The 18,032-nt window shown below is 52.6% G+C and overlaps 5 protein-coding genes across 5 annotated transcripts; 3 read left to right on the forward strand and 2 right to left on the reverse strand.

Moving 5' to 3' along the window:
* Positions 1-2,062: 2,062 nt before the first annotated feature.
* Positions 2,063-3,196, forward strand: DICSQDRAFT_130279 (uncharacterized protein; the record flags this gene model as incomplete). Its single annotated transcript, XM_007371109.1, has 3 exons — positions 2,063-2,096; positions 2,152-2,518; positions 2,575-3,196. The coding sequence occupies 3 exons, from the start codon at positions 2,063-2,065 to the stop codon at positions 3,194-3,196; spliced, it is 1,023 nt and encodes a 340-aa protein (XP_007371171.1).
* A 330-nt stretch (positions 3,197-3,526) lies between these two features.
* Positions 3,527-4,570, forward strand: DICSQDRAFT_175235 (uncharacterized protein; the record flags this gene model as incomplete). Its single annotated transcript, XM_007371110.1, has 5 exons — positions 3,527-3,683; positions 3,749-3,847; positions 3,911-3,991; positions 4,062-4,265; positions 4,320-4,570. 5 exons carry the CDS (start codon positions 3,527-3,529, stop codon positions 4,568-4,570), a joined length of 792 nt encoding a protein of 263 aa, XP_007371172.1.
* Positions 4,571-9,128: 4,558 nt separating this feature from the next.
* Positions 9,129-10,608, forward strand: DICSQDRAFT_130280 (uncharacterized protein; the record flags this gene model as incomplete). Its single annotated transcript, XM_007371111.1, has 6 exons — positions 9,129-9,285; positions 9,344-9,427; positions 9,508-9,573; positions 9,629-9,862; positions 9,927-10,158; positions 10,224-10,608. The coding sequence occupies 6 exons, from the start codon at positions 9,129-9,131 to the stop codon at positions 10,606-10,608; spliced, it is 1,158 nt and encodes a 385-aa protein (XP_007371173.1).
* Positions 10,609-13,155: 2,547 nt separating this feature from the next.
* Positions 13,156-14,533, reverse strand: DICSQDRAFT_175237 (uncharacterized protein; the record flags this gene model as incomplete). Its single annotated transcript, XM_007371112.1, has 4 exons — positions 13,156-13,801; positions 13,862-14,336; positions 14,391-14,456; positions 14,509-14,533. The coding sequence occupies 4 exons, from the start codon at positions 14,531-14,533 to the stop codon at positions 13,156-13,158; spliced, it is 1,212 nt and encodes a 403-aa protein (XP_007371174.1).
* A 2,210-nt stretch (positions 14,534-16,743) lies between these two features.
* DICSQDRAFT_175238 (uncharacterized protein) lies at positions 16,744-17,547 on the reverse strand (the record flags this gene model as incomplete). Its single annotated transcript, XM_007371113.1, has 3 exons — positions 16,744-17,068; positions 17,128-17,413; positions 17,469-17,547. The coding sequence occupies 3 exons, from the start codon at positions 17,545-17,547 to the stop codon at positions 16,744-16,746; spliced, it is 690 nt and encodes a 229-aa protein (XP_007371175.1).
* Positions 17,548-18,032: the final 485 nt, after the last annotated feature.

Consider the following 18,032-nt stretch of genomic DNA (forward strand, 5'->3'; position numbering starts at 1 on the left):
CGCCAACCCAGGCCTCGCCGAAACTACCGGTACACCATGCACGCCCGTGATGCTATCAACTTGGGACTAGCGACTGTACACACCGGCGCGGCTTTCCTTGGTCCCGGAGCAGCGTTGGAGAAACTCGGCTCATCGGCGGAGCGTACACCTCGACTGAAGAGGAATCGATCCGTCTACATGGGACATCACTTCCAGGTCCGCCGACGTGGCGACGATGGCCCCGGTGTGCCCATGCGTGCCGATCTTGGAGCTGCGGTGTACTGGAAGAGGACGGTGGAGTCGTTGGTGGCAGAGGAGGACGCTAGCAAAGAAGAGAAGTTGAAGAAGAAGCTTGCGAAGATGCACGAAACGCAAGACACTTCTAGCGCATGGAGATTCTACACGATCAGGAAGCGAGTCGGTGAGATGGCCGCTCGGATGCAAGAGAGCGAAAGCGAATGGATGGATGTATCACCGACCCCGCACAGGGTGTCAGAGAAGAGTTGATCTCATCATCGAGTTCGATGTCAGATTGGTCATTGCCGTCGACGCTACTTAGCGAAGGCAAACCTATTTCTCCCTGTCCCATGGCCCAGGTCGCTGTTCTATCTGTGCTCTGCCCATCTAGTAATGTATATTTCGGTACGATACTGTACTATAGACCACCTAGATCAGCATCTATATTCTAAACGTGACGCGCGAGGGTCCTTCTGTCCATCCGGCGGGTGGCGTCGCATAACCCGTCGGCCAATCAGAGTCCAGGTAAGGCTCGAGCGTCTAAAATCAGTCCGCCACGTCAGGCGCATCGACTCCGACTCGAGTCGTAGGCTTCCCTCACTTGTCATCCATTCCTATTCACCATGTCTGCACTACTAGGACTCCTTTGCTACCCTCGGCTATTTGAAAGTGCTATGAGCTAAGTCGTGATCAGGACGGCAGTCATAGTGGTAACAGTACTGCGCCGAATTACAAGATACCTCGAGACTGGAGCAAGTAATGACCCTGTGCGTCTCAGACCTCATCTGCTCTGACAGCCCAGGTCAAAATGGATGCGGTGAGAACTGTGGCATGGAGTTGTTCGGATGCGATTGGTTGTCGTATGCGAGGACTGTCAGACGTTGTAGCACCCATCGGCATCCGGAGTAAGAGGTCAAACGTGCCACTGATCTGAAAGGGCACACATAATCGTGGTAAAGAGCTCCGGATGTTAGACTACAATGCTGGAGTGTTTCTGCTAAGAGCTTTAAGGTTTGAAAGCCATGTGAGTGTATTGCCATAGACATACGTTCAGACGATTTTGCCGTATTTGTTGAGGATTTGATGACTAGCCTTCCCATACGTCCTCTGGATGCTCACTGTAACGCAGCCATGTTCTAGCTTATAGAATACATATGGCACTTCCATGATACTGCAGGTGAGTACGCATATAGAATGTGCCAGTGGGTGCAGTGGCCGCTCCCTTTAGGTAAGCCGAGTGGCCCTCGCTTGGTCTTTGTTCGATGCTAGAGCGCTTAGACCATCGCTAAGACACGACGCGCCTTCTGACTCTCAACCACGCTGCTTGTTCTCCCACATTCCTGCATAATTCGCGTACCAGGAAAGCTTTCAAGCTGCTTTTTGAAGACATATTGAAGCACCTGCGCTCTCGTACTCAATAATGGCGGCTATGGTTATTGTCACACCACTTGTCATTCCTCCTTACCGGCCCTCGTCCCCCCGACCTCCGCCGCAATGCAAGCTGCCCTCTCCTCCAATCATTTCAAACCCCTCGTTTTTGAGGAAGCGTGTTTTTGTAACTGAAGATGAAGATATGAATTATACAAAACGGCCTCGCATCTGCCCGCCTAGTATGTTCCTCGTTGTTGCTTTGCCTAACCACCACATGAGCTGACATTCGTTCACCAGTCTCGGCTGCCGTTGCACAAAAAGTATCTATATCCGTGAATACGCGTCCTGAGAGTGGATTTGACGGTGAGGAAGGGATAAGCTCAGGTATGTTGAGCGTATCGTCCTCGGTCGCTCCCGGAGTTGCATGTCCACATGAATCGTAGATATGCATAGCTATCCCGATCATTGCAGCGGCATGCAGTCAGCTGTAGAGAGCGCATCCTACTCTGGTTAGCCCTAGATGTGTCTCTAATTGTGCCTGAATACTCACATTCACTGTGGTAGACGACGGTTCGGCGCAATCCAGTCCTTCCAGCTACGAATCGTATTTCGAGCTCGATAGAAGCGACTTCTTCAACTCCGAGAGTGACTTGGCCTCGTGGATAGATAACCTTCCTGACATCGACGATATTATGAACTCCGAATCGCTTCTTGGCGAGCTTGGGCCTCCCCAGAGATGGCAATCACCCTCGCCCCCACCTCCCCCTGTGATTGCCCCGGAGTGGGATGATACTGGCGCTGCATTCAGCGCAGAACGACTCCGTCACTATATACCGGATGCGAAGGTTCTCCCAACCATCCGCGGATCTCTAGGCATTCTGGACAACGAGAACCTTCGCATCGATGTCTCAAATAACCTGCGATTGCAGAGGTACGCCCCTAACCCACCTTGTAAGCCAAGACGTCCTAAGCCTTCCCAAAACTCAGGATCTATGCCTCTGAGACGCCGATTCTTCCTCCACTCCTCGAGCGCGACATGTTGCGCAGGCCCGCCCTCGGTACTCCAAAGCGAAGAATAGATGATCGCGAGAAACTGGAGCCGCCCTCACGCTACAAGTACAGGCTGAACGCTACGCAGGCACGAAGGGTGGATAGGAGCGGAGACAAGGACTATTCAGCATCCGAGCTGTTCGCCGGCACCGGCGCTGACCTGAAGAAGGTCACGAAGCCTGCGGCGGTGCCACCGAGGGCAAGCGGCGAGCTCTGCGATTTCACAGGGGTGTTACACCTTCTAAGCCGCAGTGAGACTCCAGATCCATCCGATACCGTTGAGGCGTACCCAGACCCGTCCGCTGTGGAAGACTGGAGGAGGCTCGCGAACGATATAATCTGTCCACGCGCGCAGACGGAATCGACGGCGAGAGGCTTCCAGCTTGAGGTGCTGCAGTTTCTGGAGGACAGCATAGACGGTGACGATATGGAAGAGGTATATATCCCAAAACTTGAGTTTGAGGCTGATATCGCGTTTGACTGGGACGACTCGAGTACCAATAGCGAGGCTGAGGATTTTGACTACGATACATGGGTCGCGGAAAACCTAGCGTTGTGAAGTGTTTCTAAAACGATCACTCTTTTTTTTTTCAGTACTTCGTCTTTGTTGATTTTGTGTTGCTGGCTGTATCAATAGTTACATCTATTTCTATTGTATTTGCTATCGGATTTAAGGTCTTGTCGCAGTATACATGTGCTTGAATGGTGTCGGCATGCGCGTCTCAAATCGCATTCGCTTACGTCCCTATATCGACTCCGACCCTTAACCGAGGGGCACTTGCCCTTTGTCATCTTGGCCTTTCTCTGTAACCACCACGTTGTGGCTGGGCTCAAACCTGAACTGGTTCCTTCGCCATACCGAGTGCCACCACCTGATGCGTCACGGCTCATGGCACTCGACTCGCCGAATGCCGCATTCCTCCGCGAGAGACCTGTGGTCCCGCTCCCTCCATTGCTGTCTCCGAGCGCTTGCATATTCAGTCACCACGGAGAAGGCAGCAGCCTCACCTCTCTGATATCCACATTGAGATACATTCGCAACAATGGTATTGCTTCTATGACTAGTTTCCTTGATGAGATGAGACTCATGGTATACTTATCATCGCTCCAGCTGCTAAGACAGCCCCAGTACGACGGTGGCTGGATGAAGATTATGACTATGATGCCCCCGAAGAAGTCGCTCGTCGCAACCAGGTGTTCGAAGCGTTTGGTGAGCAACACATTCCATGCTAACTGTCAAATTGCGGTGACGTCTGGATGCGCTCATGGTTAGCGCGTCGTGTTGCGGCGATCGAGTCAGCGGAAGCAGGTATTGGGCTCCAAAGTCATATTGAAGAGGACACAGAGTATGCGGGTATGTCGCTATCTTTTTCACGAGGTTATAAAGCCACAGAGGCATGTCTAATATCTTCAAACTGTGCTAGATGGTACTAGGGAGACCATCGGGATGCAGCTCTGCGATGTTGGAAGGAAGGCGACAGGTCGGAAGCTTTGCGTGAAGAAGCCCGTCTCTCTTGCCACTACTACCAGTAGGCGGCCGAGCCACTCACAAACAAAGACCTCAGATAGTAGTCCAAGGCACCTTAAAGAGACTAGTGACCTGCAGGCCAGGGAGAAAAGGGTCCCAGGTACGTCCCTTCAAGTGTAACAACCCTCGCAACTGTACTGACATTGGATCTCAGATGACCAAACAGAGACTGTCCCGACCGCGATTCGAGCTGGGGAGCACCCCCTTTCCAAGTTCCAGGTACAAGAGTTCGAAATGGTTAGAGCATACCTCGCAAAGCGTGCAGCACACTTTGAGTGGGTGTCGACGTCTTCTCATGGACTAGAGCCACTACCCTATCCCAACGACATACCGCTTTCGAACGACATCATTGCGTATCGATTTGAACTCGCGTACGACGTGTCATGTTCTTTCTACTCTTCATAAAGATTTACTTGGTCACTGCTCTTAGGGTGAATCACGTCTGCAATCTCCTGTCCATGGAATCTCCATTTGAAGCGAAGCCGACGGTTCTGAAGGACGCTGATTCGTCCGTGACAGATGCACAGAATGGCTCCCCTTGCAAAGGGGAGAAAGGCCGGATCTGCACTCCATTACGTCGCTTCGGTGGCTCAGCGGCCACTATACTGTTGAAATCTCGTGCCACCTTGAACCACCATAGGCAAATGGACGGTGTGGATCCTGTATTCGTGGGTAGACCGGCCAATGCATGAAGAGGGCTTGGCGCGCTTTTGATGGTGTTCCCGGGTTTGGTAATGCTATTCAACTACCCCAGGGGGGACGTGACACTCTGAAGCTACTATTCATTGTGTCCTCATGCTGTTGCAGTTGATTTCATTCTTCTAAGCGCAATCACGGTACTTGGTCGGTTCACGGCGACGTAGTCGCTCGATAGCCTTAGTACAGCTGGTCTCTACTGTATCGTCGACACCTGTGTACATCAATGTTTTGTATTTATCCTGGATTCCTAGCTATTATATGCTATGAATCACAGTCTTTCGGAACTAGGAGCTCTGGTAAAGTCAAGGCTTCCACGTTACATCAAATTTTCTCATCTTTTGCAAAACGGTCAGGTGGCGTATCTCACGGGGTGCTCTATTTAATAGGCTTGGTAATACAGGCGCTGTGAAGCACGATAAATCGTCAGGATGAAAATAGGAGGGGCCGTGATCTTTTGTGCCCGTCACTGCTGCCTCTTCGCACCGGCGCTTCGCCCACTGCTTCAACTTGACCACGACTGATCACAGTCGAATTCGAAGTCGGCTTGTTGCTCTCCCTGAATCTTCTCAGCCGTTCTCCATACGTGAATACTTGTGCTCGCACTGCTTCCCCCTCCCTACGATGCCTCACGTGTTTGATGTACTCCGCGAAACCACCTCCGTCAACTCGTTGCCAGAAAACTTGGACGTCAGTCGCTTATTTCGATCTCAAGTCTGCCCACACAAGTCGAAGGGCGGGGACACTCGTAAATTTGGCCTCAGTAAGCATATAGACTGCCATAGCATAGCTCTTCTGACACCTTCGTGACAGACGACTTGGACGATGATCGGAGGGCACTCGCTCTACGAGAGGTCAACATTCCAGAGAGCATTCGGAATGCAACGTACTTAGACAGCTTCTCAAAATCGGGTACATGTGCATTTCTTTGATTGTGTCTTGTCGCCTGCCGGCGCTGACCTTAGCGACGTGTGATACAGCCTCCATAACCACTCCACGGCTCATCTCTCCGCATCTCTCTCAAGCAGAGTCTCTTGCCGACATTCTCGAGGAAAAGTGGGTAGGAATGTCGGGGACTTCGTTGAACGCGGAATCTTTGAGGAAGAGCGCGCCCTACGAGGATGACCCCAAGGGAGGACGATCTCCACCTTTCAAATCTGTCAACAGTGCGAGGCGCAAGACGCGCTCATCCTTATCCTTTGCAAATGTCTCGCCTCACAAAATACATACTCTGCGACACACCCTTCCCCGGTCAAGGCATCATAACTGGTGAGTGTCTGTCATCTCAACGTGCTTTTTGTCTATTAAGGAGATTGTAAGCCATTCGGAGACGATATGTCGCTCTAGTGAGCTCAGGCCTCAGGGACACGTCTCAAACGTAGCATCTCCCAAGGCGATACGCAATATTCCCGAGCTAATCATTCGACGCGCTTTTATGATCGAATACGTTCGTGCAACCAACGGATCCCTTGGTTCGCTTGAGCAAAGTCCGTTTCGATCGCTCCACCTTCGCGATTCAGAGAACGTGCCCGAAGGTTCAGGATGCGGATCCGCAGGGGCTGCCTCCAATGGAGAATATTTTGATGAAATTGTCATAGAAGGGACGCGCAGACAGCTCTCTCGGGTCTCGATGCAGGATGACGATGATATGAACGGCGCCTGAGTCGCGTTCGCGCGTTCGCTGTACATTCTGCCCTTCCGCTTCATATCCTGTTTCAACTTATCTCCATGCTTTGTCTTTTACGCTCTCATATCACTCCTTATCGATGCAGTGTATGTGTGTACCCACCTTGAACTCTTGGGCCGGTTGTTGTATAATCGTGGCCTGACCGTCGGCAACGCGCTTTGTGGTCACCTGTCCACACGTTCATGGCCCTCGCCAGTCCGCACAATGGACATGATTACTGTGGCTCACAAAGAGGGTCACAACCACAATGTCAACCCACGCCTTTCAACAGACACTCTTGATCAACTGCGGTGCCCGAACATCCTTGCATCCGTCTCTCGTGCACCAACGCGCCACTCGTACCTACCACACACCTCTCTCCTACAGTAATCCCCGTATAATGATGGCGACCTGCCTTCGTGACTCTTCGTCTTCGACGGACACAATTGGGACTCTAGCCGCCATCCTTGCAGCCGCCCTCAACGATTACGGTCAGTCTTGTGGAGGCGACAACCGTATACGAATGCATAGCTCAAATATCACCCATTATCAGGATTTTCATTCCGCGAAGACCTCAAGACGGGGGAAGAGCTCGTTATATATCGCGTACGCGATATTGAGCTCCGCGCAGGGAGGATAGGTGAGCCAATTGTATTGTACATGCACGATGTCCACATGAAGACTGACCGCACGCGGGTGGTGCAGACTCGAACTCGGCGACGCGCAGCTTCGGCATGTCCGTAGACATCCTCGGTCGCGGAAAGGGCCCATCTCAGCTGACTCTTAATGGTATCTTGGAGGTACGGCGCTTGCTGAACGTGTATGAGCAAACCTGATAATAGACGTATATTGTATTGACTCCTGCGCGGACTCGTCTGCAGAGAAGTGTGGGAGAGCAGCTTGCCTTCGCCTCCGCCTGTGCGGCGGACCCAATCCTGGCGCGTTTGCTCATTATAGCGAGTGTGGTCGTATACTTCGTCTCGTGCTTGGATGCTTTCTTCGTGGTTTGCGACGCGTTACGATGTGTATAGAGACCACCTAATCAACGTAAAGGTTGGTTGAGAGTGATTCTACTCACCAGCGCAAGTATGGATCCAGTAGAGACAATCCCCTCCCCGGAATATCCCTTCGAGTCTTGGTAAGCAGGATTGCGTACGAACCGATGCGGGCGCCACTTGGGACGCAAGGAAGGTTTTTCCTACACGCGGCTGCACCCATGTTGCCTTGCGAGCACAGTGTCGACAGGCAGCGTACTGACACCATGAGCCTCTCTCCAATGATTGGAGCCAGCGTGCAATTAGATTCCTCTGTCTATCCCAAGTGGCCGGGACGGGAAGGAGTTTGGGTAGGCTGGTTGTGCAGAAATACTCGTGCGAGTCGTGGAACGGTCACATCTCCGTCTGAGAAGAGCGACTGATGCATTTCCATGAATATGGAGGACTCACCACCGACAGTCTTGGTCCGATGGGCACCGACAATCTGGGCATGATCCGAGAAAAACTCGCCCCTCAAAAATCGGTGTCCTATAACTCCTTCGTGGATGCGCGCACCTGGGTCCTACCCTTCTGTTCAATGCGACGTGCTTGAGCGAGCTCCCTTCCAGCTGAAGCTGCTCATGGGGACGAATAATGGGGCGATTGAGGACGTAAGACATTACTAGAAGGAGCACATGCGCATCCGAGCACAACACCGAGTGTCGGGCAACGCGGCCACGTACGGGGCACTTCAGGGCCGGTCGGCGCAGTCCAAATCGTCCTGCACAAGACTCCCCCGGAGTGTCATTTGGTCGCTACGCGTGGATGTAGCTCAACTTCATCCTCTCGCGACATCGCTAACAATCTCGAATCCTCAATACAGCCATCCCCCCCGAATGCTTGCTAGTCTGGAAACGAAAACTCTTCCTCCAAGAGACAGACACTGATGTTGTACACACTGTAGAAGGATACTGCCCCAAGGATTACGGCGTTGATTCATGAAAATCCACGTTTAACCCCGATATTCCCTCGACTTCGTGTCACCATCACGCCAACGGGAGTCCGGACTAATGCAACGCACCGTCGGGACTCAGATTGCCCAGTTCAAGTCAGTACCGCACTTGAACCGTTTATACTCATTTTCAATCAAGCGCAAATACCAGCGCATATGTTCGGCATGGTATACAAGTTATGGGACGTTACTTGGCAGAGCTACAAACAGCCACTCACCGAATTACGCAGGATTCCAGTCACAGCAGGCCAAGAACACGACACATTTGTGCTTGTTAGGATCAAAAGCCTTTGCCAAACAACCCATAACAACCTTCGCAGGTGTGTCACAGCATGTCACAACCGGCGTCACCCACGTCTTGCGGGCACGTGCGTTTTGTTGAAAGTCCAGGGCTAGCAGGACTTGATTCTAAGTTTGCACTCCGATAACCGACGGCATTGATCCTCCCTATGGTTCGCGTATCCTGCTAGTGTCTCCCTTCGTCAACTATTCCCAAAGGCAAGGGAGTCCTTCCTCGTCCCTCCTTACTTCATGCTGTGGGACAGCGACTCTGGAACACAGCGTTTCAGGTCCCTATATTCACCTCTACAACACACTCACTAAGGCCTTTCTATTATGAGATACTCCACCGACATTCTCTCGTTGGGGGAGCTTAGAGCTCCTCTTTCTCCCATCGTTCCATTAGACCAGCTTGGCACTGGTGGTTACGAATCAGCCGGTCCAGCTCATGCAGATTCATCCACTTCATGCGCGCGCAAGGATGTTGGAGAGGGTGAGTTTCCTTGCACTGTCATATATCGCATATGTAGCTTGACTGACTATCAACGCAGTAACCGGCGGGAGCTCCAGCAACTTTGGGACCCACAAAGCTTCCCCACAGTCTCAAACAATCACGGCCACTCGCTCACTGCTTGGTTTGTCTCCTCGTAGATGACTCCCCTTGCTCGCTCTTAACGAGCGACTTTACTGCACACTTGCGATGCGCTCCTCATAGCTGGTTCCCTGCGATTCATCGAGTTCGATCGCCGGCCATCCTACAGTTCTAGCGAGGACTACGATAGTAAGTGTCTTACCTAAGCATAACGTTGCTCGTGTGAGGAAATGGCTCTTTTTAGACACGACAGACAGTTCCGCGGAGGTCACTTCCGACGAATCGCCTACGACCGATGACGACGACTTCGCTCTCAGGGCTCTGGCTTTCGCCAAGATGCGAGCTGCTAGTCACGGCATGGGCGCGGCTATGAGCGTGTTCGCCACTTCTCTCCTTTCAGACGATGTTGAGGATGAGGATGTCTCTAGTAGTCGGATTCATTCCATTGCATTCGATGTCATCTCGACGATCAGCAACGGTGAGTACGTTATCTCCACAACAAGTACAGGTTGCCTTAACAAATGTCTGTCTTGCACGCCCAGCTCCCCCTGCTCTTGAGCGTCACATTTTGCAATTTTCCACTGACTGCTCCGAGGAGGAGGAATTGACCACATATCAGCGGGATGAATGTGCCATGGTTCGAGCCTTCACGAAACGCTGGGCAGAGAACATGAAGTTCGGATCGACGTACTGGCAAGGCACGCGGCCACTGCCCTACAAGGAGATCTCCATCGCTACCGCTCACTATCTTACCCTTTACAAGACTGAACAGGCGTAAGTTCCTTCTTCCTGCAGCGATTTTGGACATCGATACGATTGACCTCGCCAACGAAACTCAGCATCCGCAACGTGTCCGCCCACCTGAACATTCCTCCCCCTCTCGAAGTCGACCTACCTGAGCCGCGTCTGTCCTCAGATCCGGTGCATGTAGGGCTCGCTCGCTGCGTCGAACGCGGCCGCCTTCTTCCTCGCTTCCCTGTCGGTTACTCCCCTCAACAGGAGCTCGAGATCATGCGATCGGCGCTCAACAAGAAGATAGCCAAGAAGAACAAGAAGGTACAGACAGTCGAGGTCCGCCTGCTTGCAGGCGCGAAGCGCGCTGCCGGTAAGCAGAAGGAGGCTCAGCAGACTCGTCGCGAACAGTGGGCACACGGGCCGTCCAAGCTTCGACTCGACATGGGCCTTGATCCGACTGGGGACGCAGTCGTGAATGACAGCCCTTAAGGTATGAATTTTCGCGTTCATTCCCCTTTCTCTGCCCTGCACTCTTCAGTGCCTCTCAGCCTCTTGCAATCTTCCATTTGAGCCATTGTACTCGTATTGTACCACCTCACTCCCTGGATACATTGCTCTATGGACTCCGAGACCTTCGCTGTCCTTCATCACTGTTGTCTACCTCTTCGCCTCGCGGTCCCCCGTACAAGCCTGATTGTCACACAGGGATATCTCCCCGGTTTCACTCATTTCACGCTCTCCATTGGCTTTGCTTTGTACGTTTGTCGCCTTGCTCGCATATTCCCTGTTCGCTTTATCTCGTGTTCATACTCGTATTCTACCATGTGTATCACTCCTCGCTTCCTTCAGTGCTCTTCAGTGCTCTCTTTTGTTACCGTCTCGTATTCAAGCTCATCTCTTCGTGACAACTCTGTATCCATCAGCCTATCTCTTTGTAAAGGAACGAATATTGCGCTTGCGGTTGAAGTCATCGAACGTTTGTATGATACGCAGTAGTATTCGTAAAAGAAAATTATGAGCCGAACGTCTTTGTTGTTTCTCCGAAACTAAAATACTGAAAGAGAGCCTCGGGACTACTGTACTACTTAGCTCGAGGATATCTGCCTATGCGTTGGCGAAAACCCCCACAAGCAACTCACACGGCGAGGTGACCCGCCCCCATCTTGCGGCAAAGGCGCCATAGATTGTTCTGCAGATGGTCCGGAGATACGCGTCCTTTGTCTGGGCTCCGTGGAACAATGGCGCCCGAAGGAGTCGTATGAGCTGTGGCCCGCGCCACTTGAACCAGTACATTCCAGCCCCATTCCGTCCGCTAACCCATACGCATCCACTCTTCCCGGGTACGCACGTCCCAAAACAACGACAAACGCATCCCTGCTCTCCAACGCCCTTGGAACATGACCACCACTGCCTCCAAGACCATCTACTCTCCCATCCCAAGGCAGGCATCTACTGGGACGATGCTAAACAGCTATTCAATTTTCTCTCGTGAGTCTTCGGTCCGATCCTAGTAGCCTATCATGCCAATCCCAAACATGATCCGTCTGTCTTGCTTTGTGTTTTTATCGGAAGCCCCGGTCCAAGGCCTCCAAGCACTAAGAAGGCCTCCGGTCCTATCGCCCCTACGTCAGCCCAACAGCCCTCAGATTCGACGTCTTCTCTACAAAGTGGTAGTTGCCACGATTTCGCAGCGTCTATACCGTTCAAAGAGCCCGGTGGCCTTCCCTTCGCCGTCGGGGAACCCTCTCCAGCCACTGCGGTCGTCCCTAACCACCACTCTCCGTCATGGCCCAATAAGCGTCCCCTTTGCTCTCCAAAACGCTCAACAACGCCTCAGCCACATTTCTGTTGAGGACAGAGCTTTTGGTCGGAGGCCCAAGCCATCCCGTCGAGGGAAGCGTCTTGTCTCGAAGTTGTCGCCGCTCTACGAAAACGATACACACACCCTGCCCCCCACAATTCACAATTTGACCAGACAAAAAACCACTCTTTCCCGTAGTCGCGTCTCTGCAGTTGAGAACACAATACCGTGAGCATCAATACTTCCTGGCAGGGAAACATTTGCTGACTTACCCCATGATCAGATTCCCTACAGAAACACCACCCCGTTCCAACTCGATTCCAAAAGGTCGCAAAATGCGGGCGGTGTCCTACAGCGTCCCTCGTCAGCCTTTTGTGTAGAAGTTCGAGGGCAAGCGGGCACAAATGGGATTCGCGTTTGGCCGGTGCAAACGCGTGCCGTACACAGTAGATACAATAAGGCTTATATACGTAGCTAAATAGGGGTAGATAAGGGCGCGGGTATCCGTCGGGGGGCGGGACCTGTGGCGCTCGTTCCGCGAGCTCGCCATCTTGACGCCAGGATTCCAACATTTTGCCCAGCTTTCAACTACTTAGTCCACTGTATTCCGGGGTCTACAGACACAATGCCTTCACATAGGTCGTTTCCCAACTTCCTTCGACAATGAAGTCTGGATAAATATTGATTGTACCATACTGCTGTATATCGCCCGTTGCACACTTCTTCGTGCTCTATAGAATGTAATACATAATTTACTTGCTTGTTAAAATCTGTGGAACATAGTCTGGCGAGGGACGTCTTCTCCATTCGACTCCCAGTTATCTGTCGTAGAGCCGCTCCTCGGCCTGGTCGCGAGACCACGACTTCGACGTGTAGTGATAGATGGTGTCTATGGCATGCATATCCCTAGACAGAGTATAAAACTCACTTATGATACAAATCTAGCCCAGATAAACCTCTAGAACGAGGAATATTGAACGAGATCATTGCAAGACTCAAACTCCGTGTGCATCGGACGCGTACTGATCGCGTTGCGTTGTTATCACGTGAGCGCGAAGGCAATTGTGACAGCCACTGCGCTTTGTCTCCCAGCAAGCGCGACTACCTCAAGTACCTGTATGATCATAATAGCTTCGAGAAATGTACGAATACAAAGAGTTGATGCGCAACAGAACATGAAAACAACAATGGAATATGATACGCCTTTTGGATGATGCGTCCTTATCCACTCGGCTCTAGTACGGGAACCATGGCCCCAAGTCTTCCACGTCAGACATCGGATCCAAAGTCAAAACCTCCTCTCCCTGGGCCCACTCAGGAGAAGGCCCCCTTTCCCGATCCATCAGGAGGACGCTCGCGCGCTCCGCCTCCTCAAGGATTGTTCCCGTGGTGCTGCCCTTCAGATCCTTCCTCGCCTTTCCGGGCAAGTTCGCGAGCTCCTGAGCGTGAGCCCGCAGATGCCTCATAGCTCTCTCGTCCGTCCAAAACTCTGCTGCCCTCTTGATATTCCCGGCACCCACGACCATCGTATGTCTGACACATCCTTCGTCGTACTCCGCGTCCGCGGCCTGGGTGGACTGACGAGCAGAGCGGAGGAGAGTAGCCCATGAGTTGTCGTCGTGGAATGCGTCTTGACCAAAGCGTGCAAAGGGGATAGTACCGTCGCAACAGAGATATGTGTAGGGGGAGGGGGGAGCAGTGAGTGGCGTCCATCTTCCGAAACGCGCACCTGCTGGCGTGCCACGTCCCAGGACGGGCTTCCGCTTCTGGGCCTCTGAGTCGGAATCGGTTTCATCATCGTTGTCCGCCGAGGCACGGAGCTTTCCTTTCGCCTTTTCTGATACTGTCACCGCAGGCCCGTCTACTGAAGGAGTTGACAGGCTAGTAAGGAGTCAGCACAACGGGTAGACCAACCGAACAGGACGAGGAAGGAGACCCCACCTTCGAATCAAGCACATGTACAGAGCCTTCTTCCGCTTGTTCTCGGAGTCGACGCCGTTCAGATGTCTCGAACTGCGCTTGATGGGGATGACTGTGACTGGCTTCGACGAACGGTCGTGGAGGCGGAGTTTATCGGGGCGAATCAAAGACGCCTCGCCGCTGAGCCTGAGAGGAGATGGCCCAGGTTTTGACCACTCAGTAATGTCTTCGTCGTCTTCCACGACTTCGAACTCAGACTCGTCATCGGCGTCTTCGCAGTTGCCGTCAAAAGGGGAATCGATCTTCGTCAGATGAGAGGTCGAAGACAGCACATCGTCGATCTCGGCGCTGAAGGTCTCCTCGGAGACGTCTTGAACAGATGACTGTTTCTCGCCATCGAAAGAGTGAGCACTCTCGCCGTCGGAGAGCATGGCCTCTTCTGCATCAGATGAGGGATATTCTTCATCCGTATCACTTCCGTACTCGTGATCTTTGCCTAGAGAAGAAGAAATTGAGTACATCCATCTCGCTGTGACCACCAGAGACGTACTTGAGTCCATTTCATATCCAAGCGCGCGGTCAATGTACTCTCCTACGTTGTGAGTGGATGGAGCCCCTGATCCATACTTTCAGGCATTTTCAATATGCAGGGGCGGGCGGTAACTTACCACCGGTCCACCTTGGATCAAACATTGCTGTGTTCGTTACAGAGCGAGGAGTCGAGAAGCTACGCGCCCGTTCTGCAGACAAGGTCGTAGATAGGGAACATCATGAGGCAGGCGCATGCGCTACTTGGTAAGTCTGGTTGAAAAGCACCAGAGAACAAGGACCGAAACACACCTTCATCAAGAGGCTTTGCTCGCTTAGCAGACGTAACCACAGGACAGTCGTTCTCGTCTTCCCTTCTCCGTTTGATGGAGCTCACTCGAATGTGCTGTGTGGATGGGAGAGCATATACGGGTTTCGGAATGTTCTCAAGCGGAGTCGATAGCAGAGGGCAGGTTTGCCGGAACTGGGAGGACGACCCAGAGGAGAGTGTCGGAGGGGTCATCGGCTGAAGACTGTAAGGGTAGACGAGGCCACAGGTCCTCGGATGGCCTTAGAAATGGAAGTTTGTGGGAAGACTTCGTCGGATAAAAGGTCAATAGGAATATAGGAGAATGTGGTCAAGGGAGGATTGGAGTTGGTTGTGGCGAGTAGACGCTGAGATTGAACAACCTTTGTGGGGGCGCCTAGACTTTCCGGATGACATACCGACAAAGCGGCGTCGGGTCGGCCCGACTCTTGCTAGCGAGTCGGCCGCCAGTCTTCCCATTACATTCAACAAAAGGAGACAAGTCCGGCAGAACTCCGCCGCAGACTAATCGTCGACCCCGAACTCCACTGCCGAATTCTCTTGCTGAATTTCCGTCAGTCTCCTCTCTACGATTGGTATTCAGCAGATGGCGTACCCTTTTATGAATCCTCATCCAAGGGAAGAGACTTCTTGCAGATATATCACCCCGTTAGCACCCAGATGGGGGGATATAGGCTTCGCCCTGGCTCTTCAAAGCATCTCGCATCAAAGCGGTATAGACGATCGCGGAGAGCAAGTTGTGGAGAGTGTCAAGCTTTGAGGACTTTTCTAGAGCTCTATATCAGTGTATCATATATAATGGGCTCCGCATACTCACCACTAGCATTGGTATCGAGAACCGGGCAGGTAGTGTTGTCCGGGAGAGATGTCAATAGGGGTCCGAAGGCTAGTCGAGCCTCCAAGCTGCACAGAAGAACATTCGGATCAGTATAGGGCAGGAAAATCCACTGATTCATTCAGCCTCAGCTTCGGTGATATTCCAATACCTAAAGGTGTCTGCTAGGGTCTCGCTAGTACTAGGAAGAGCTGGGATACATAGGTCGCTCTTGTCATACAGCAGCGTAGCTATATGTGCTACGGCAGTATCGTGAACTTCGTAGCCATCGAGCCTAAGGGCCATCGTATAGCCAGACATCGCGTTCGCCCACCTGGCACGAAGGCAGGCCGATCGCAACGCGCTTGAAAGAATCACTCAAACCGACGGCACATCTCCTGCAATACTCATACCATGCAGCGGGGTGCGTTACCTTACAGAGCGTCGTACCCTTAAGCAGAAAGTAAATCCACTATTTAGTCGCAGGAGACATTCACAGGTTTGCAAGAAATTTACCTGATTGCGCTAGCATTGCAGTTGAAAGGCGCGGAATGCCGGGGACTGCAAACGTTGGGGCAAGGACAGTCCTCCAAGTAGCTTTTTGCTCCCTGAGAGACTTTCTAGGACTTCAGGTGTTCGGCATCTGTCCGAGTTGTGGGTGCATCGCGGTGCACATCCTCGAACGGTTTGACCTTGAAGATACTGAGGACGACGTGGGTGCCCATATTAGACGCTGGTCCTGTGGCCAATAGGAATGCGCTGAAGTCCAGTCGCCACACAAGTTCCTCAGCAGACCATCCCGCGCGTGATTGCTGGCAAAATATCTACCTAAGGCTCCATTCATATGAGTTGGGCAGAGGGGACCACAGGAGACAAACCTTAAGCTTCATAGCGATGCATGGGAGTGCTGGATTGTGCGACATTCCCAACAAGGGTTGATGGGTTGAGAACGACAGGCTATATTTGTTCGGAATGCTGACAACGACCGAGCTACAAAGGCACATGCCTGCCATAGGTAAGGTATACATGCTGATCATCCTAGTAAAGGTGAGACAAGGGTGAATCGTTCAAGGAACGTGGCAGTGTTAGGCAAAGGGCTGAGGTAGGACACGATACGAGAGTGGCATTTTGACGCAGGACTTTCCAATCGTCCAAGAGAACCTCAGAATTGGGATAGCGGACTTTGAGAACCCATCAAGTGAGAACCATCGTCCTGAATAGGCCAGCCGGTGCCTAGTAAGTCATGAGGTCCGCATCCTCTACCACGATCATCTCAGTCTGGTCAGGGTACATCGGAGTGGTGTATAGCGCAACATCGTATCCGCGCTTCTTGGCTTCACGTTCTTGCAAAACCCTGTATAGATCATCGCGCTTTGCAGCCAACCAGAACGAAGAGCCACAATAGTGCTGTGCGTAAGTTGCTAGCTGTCGTATCGGGCACTTGCGCCAAGCTCCGATAGTGCCGCAGTCGATGGTCCAGTCACATCTTTGAGGGGATGAGTCAAGACGCAGAAGCGGAGGTAGTTCAGGCACGCCGCCCGAGGGATTCGCTATATGACTGAACAGAAGAGTCAGAGGCAATATGACGACGCCACCCGGGGACAAACAGCGGCGTACCACATGTCCCGTAGATAGTCGAGCCGTCTCTGGCGAAGGGTGCGTGGACCCTCCGCGTGATGGCAGTCTAGGCAACGCTTCCGCCTGAGCTTGGGAGGTGTTCCCGGTGGGGAGGGGTTCGCAGGGCGCTCCTGCATGCCATGGTCGGGGACAGGCAAGCCGGGCGGCCGGGGGCCTTGTAGGTCGCATTGCCTGTCGGCGGACAGGATAGAGTTCCTGGCATGAGACGTACCGCAATGGGGTCTCTCTCCGTTCATGTATTCTTCCATGACAACGTCCGGAGAAACTGCATATTAGGGGATCAGGTGAAATACGTGCGTATTATAGGAGACGCCACCCACCGATCGCCAACTGAGGCAAAATGCCGCTGAGAGACACGTTCACTTCCGTTGTGTCCCCACTGTCATGAGCCAAGCTCATGGCTAGTGATCAAGAAGCGCTGTCCAATCAGCCACGCAAGCTACTAACGATGCCGACGACACTGACCGGGTGGTTTGTACGTCGGATCATTGGCTGCGTCAGCATCCCGCGGGGCAGATGAGACAGCGCCACACGGAATTGCATCAGACCGGATGAGCTCCTCAACTACACGAGACACTGACGTATGAGCGGACGACTTCGGGACTCGTACGACTATGGTTGAGAACGTACGCAGTGTCAGGCCGTCACTGGGGACTAAACCCGCTTCACCCCCTAGACTAAGGATACCTGGAGTCTGAAGTCTTGAGCGAGTCGGCGTCATGTTAGGAAGTGTTACCAGTGGTTCGAGACAACAGTGGGGGAGCAGTAGAACGCCGCGCCACAACCAGGATTTTGATTTCAAGAGGCATCGGTAAATGTTGGCAGCACGCAAAGCGGTCAAGCGACTTTCGAGGTCGGATTGATACCACAAAAGGTGCCATGGT

Source organism: Dichomitus squalens (genome assembly GCF_000275845.1).
Source record: "Dichomitus squalens LYAD-421 SS1 unplaced genomic scaffold DICSQscaffold_89, whole genome shotgun sequence".
Classification (NCBI taxonomy): domain Eukaryota; kingdom Fungi; phylum Basidiomycota; class Agaricomycetes; order Polyporales; family Polyporaceae; genus Dichomitus; species Dichomitus squalens.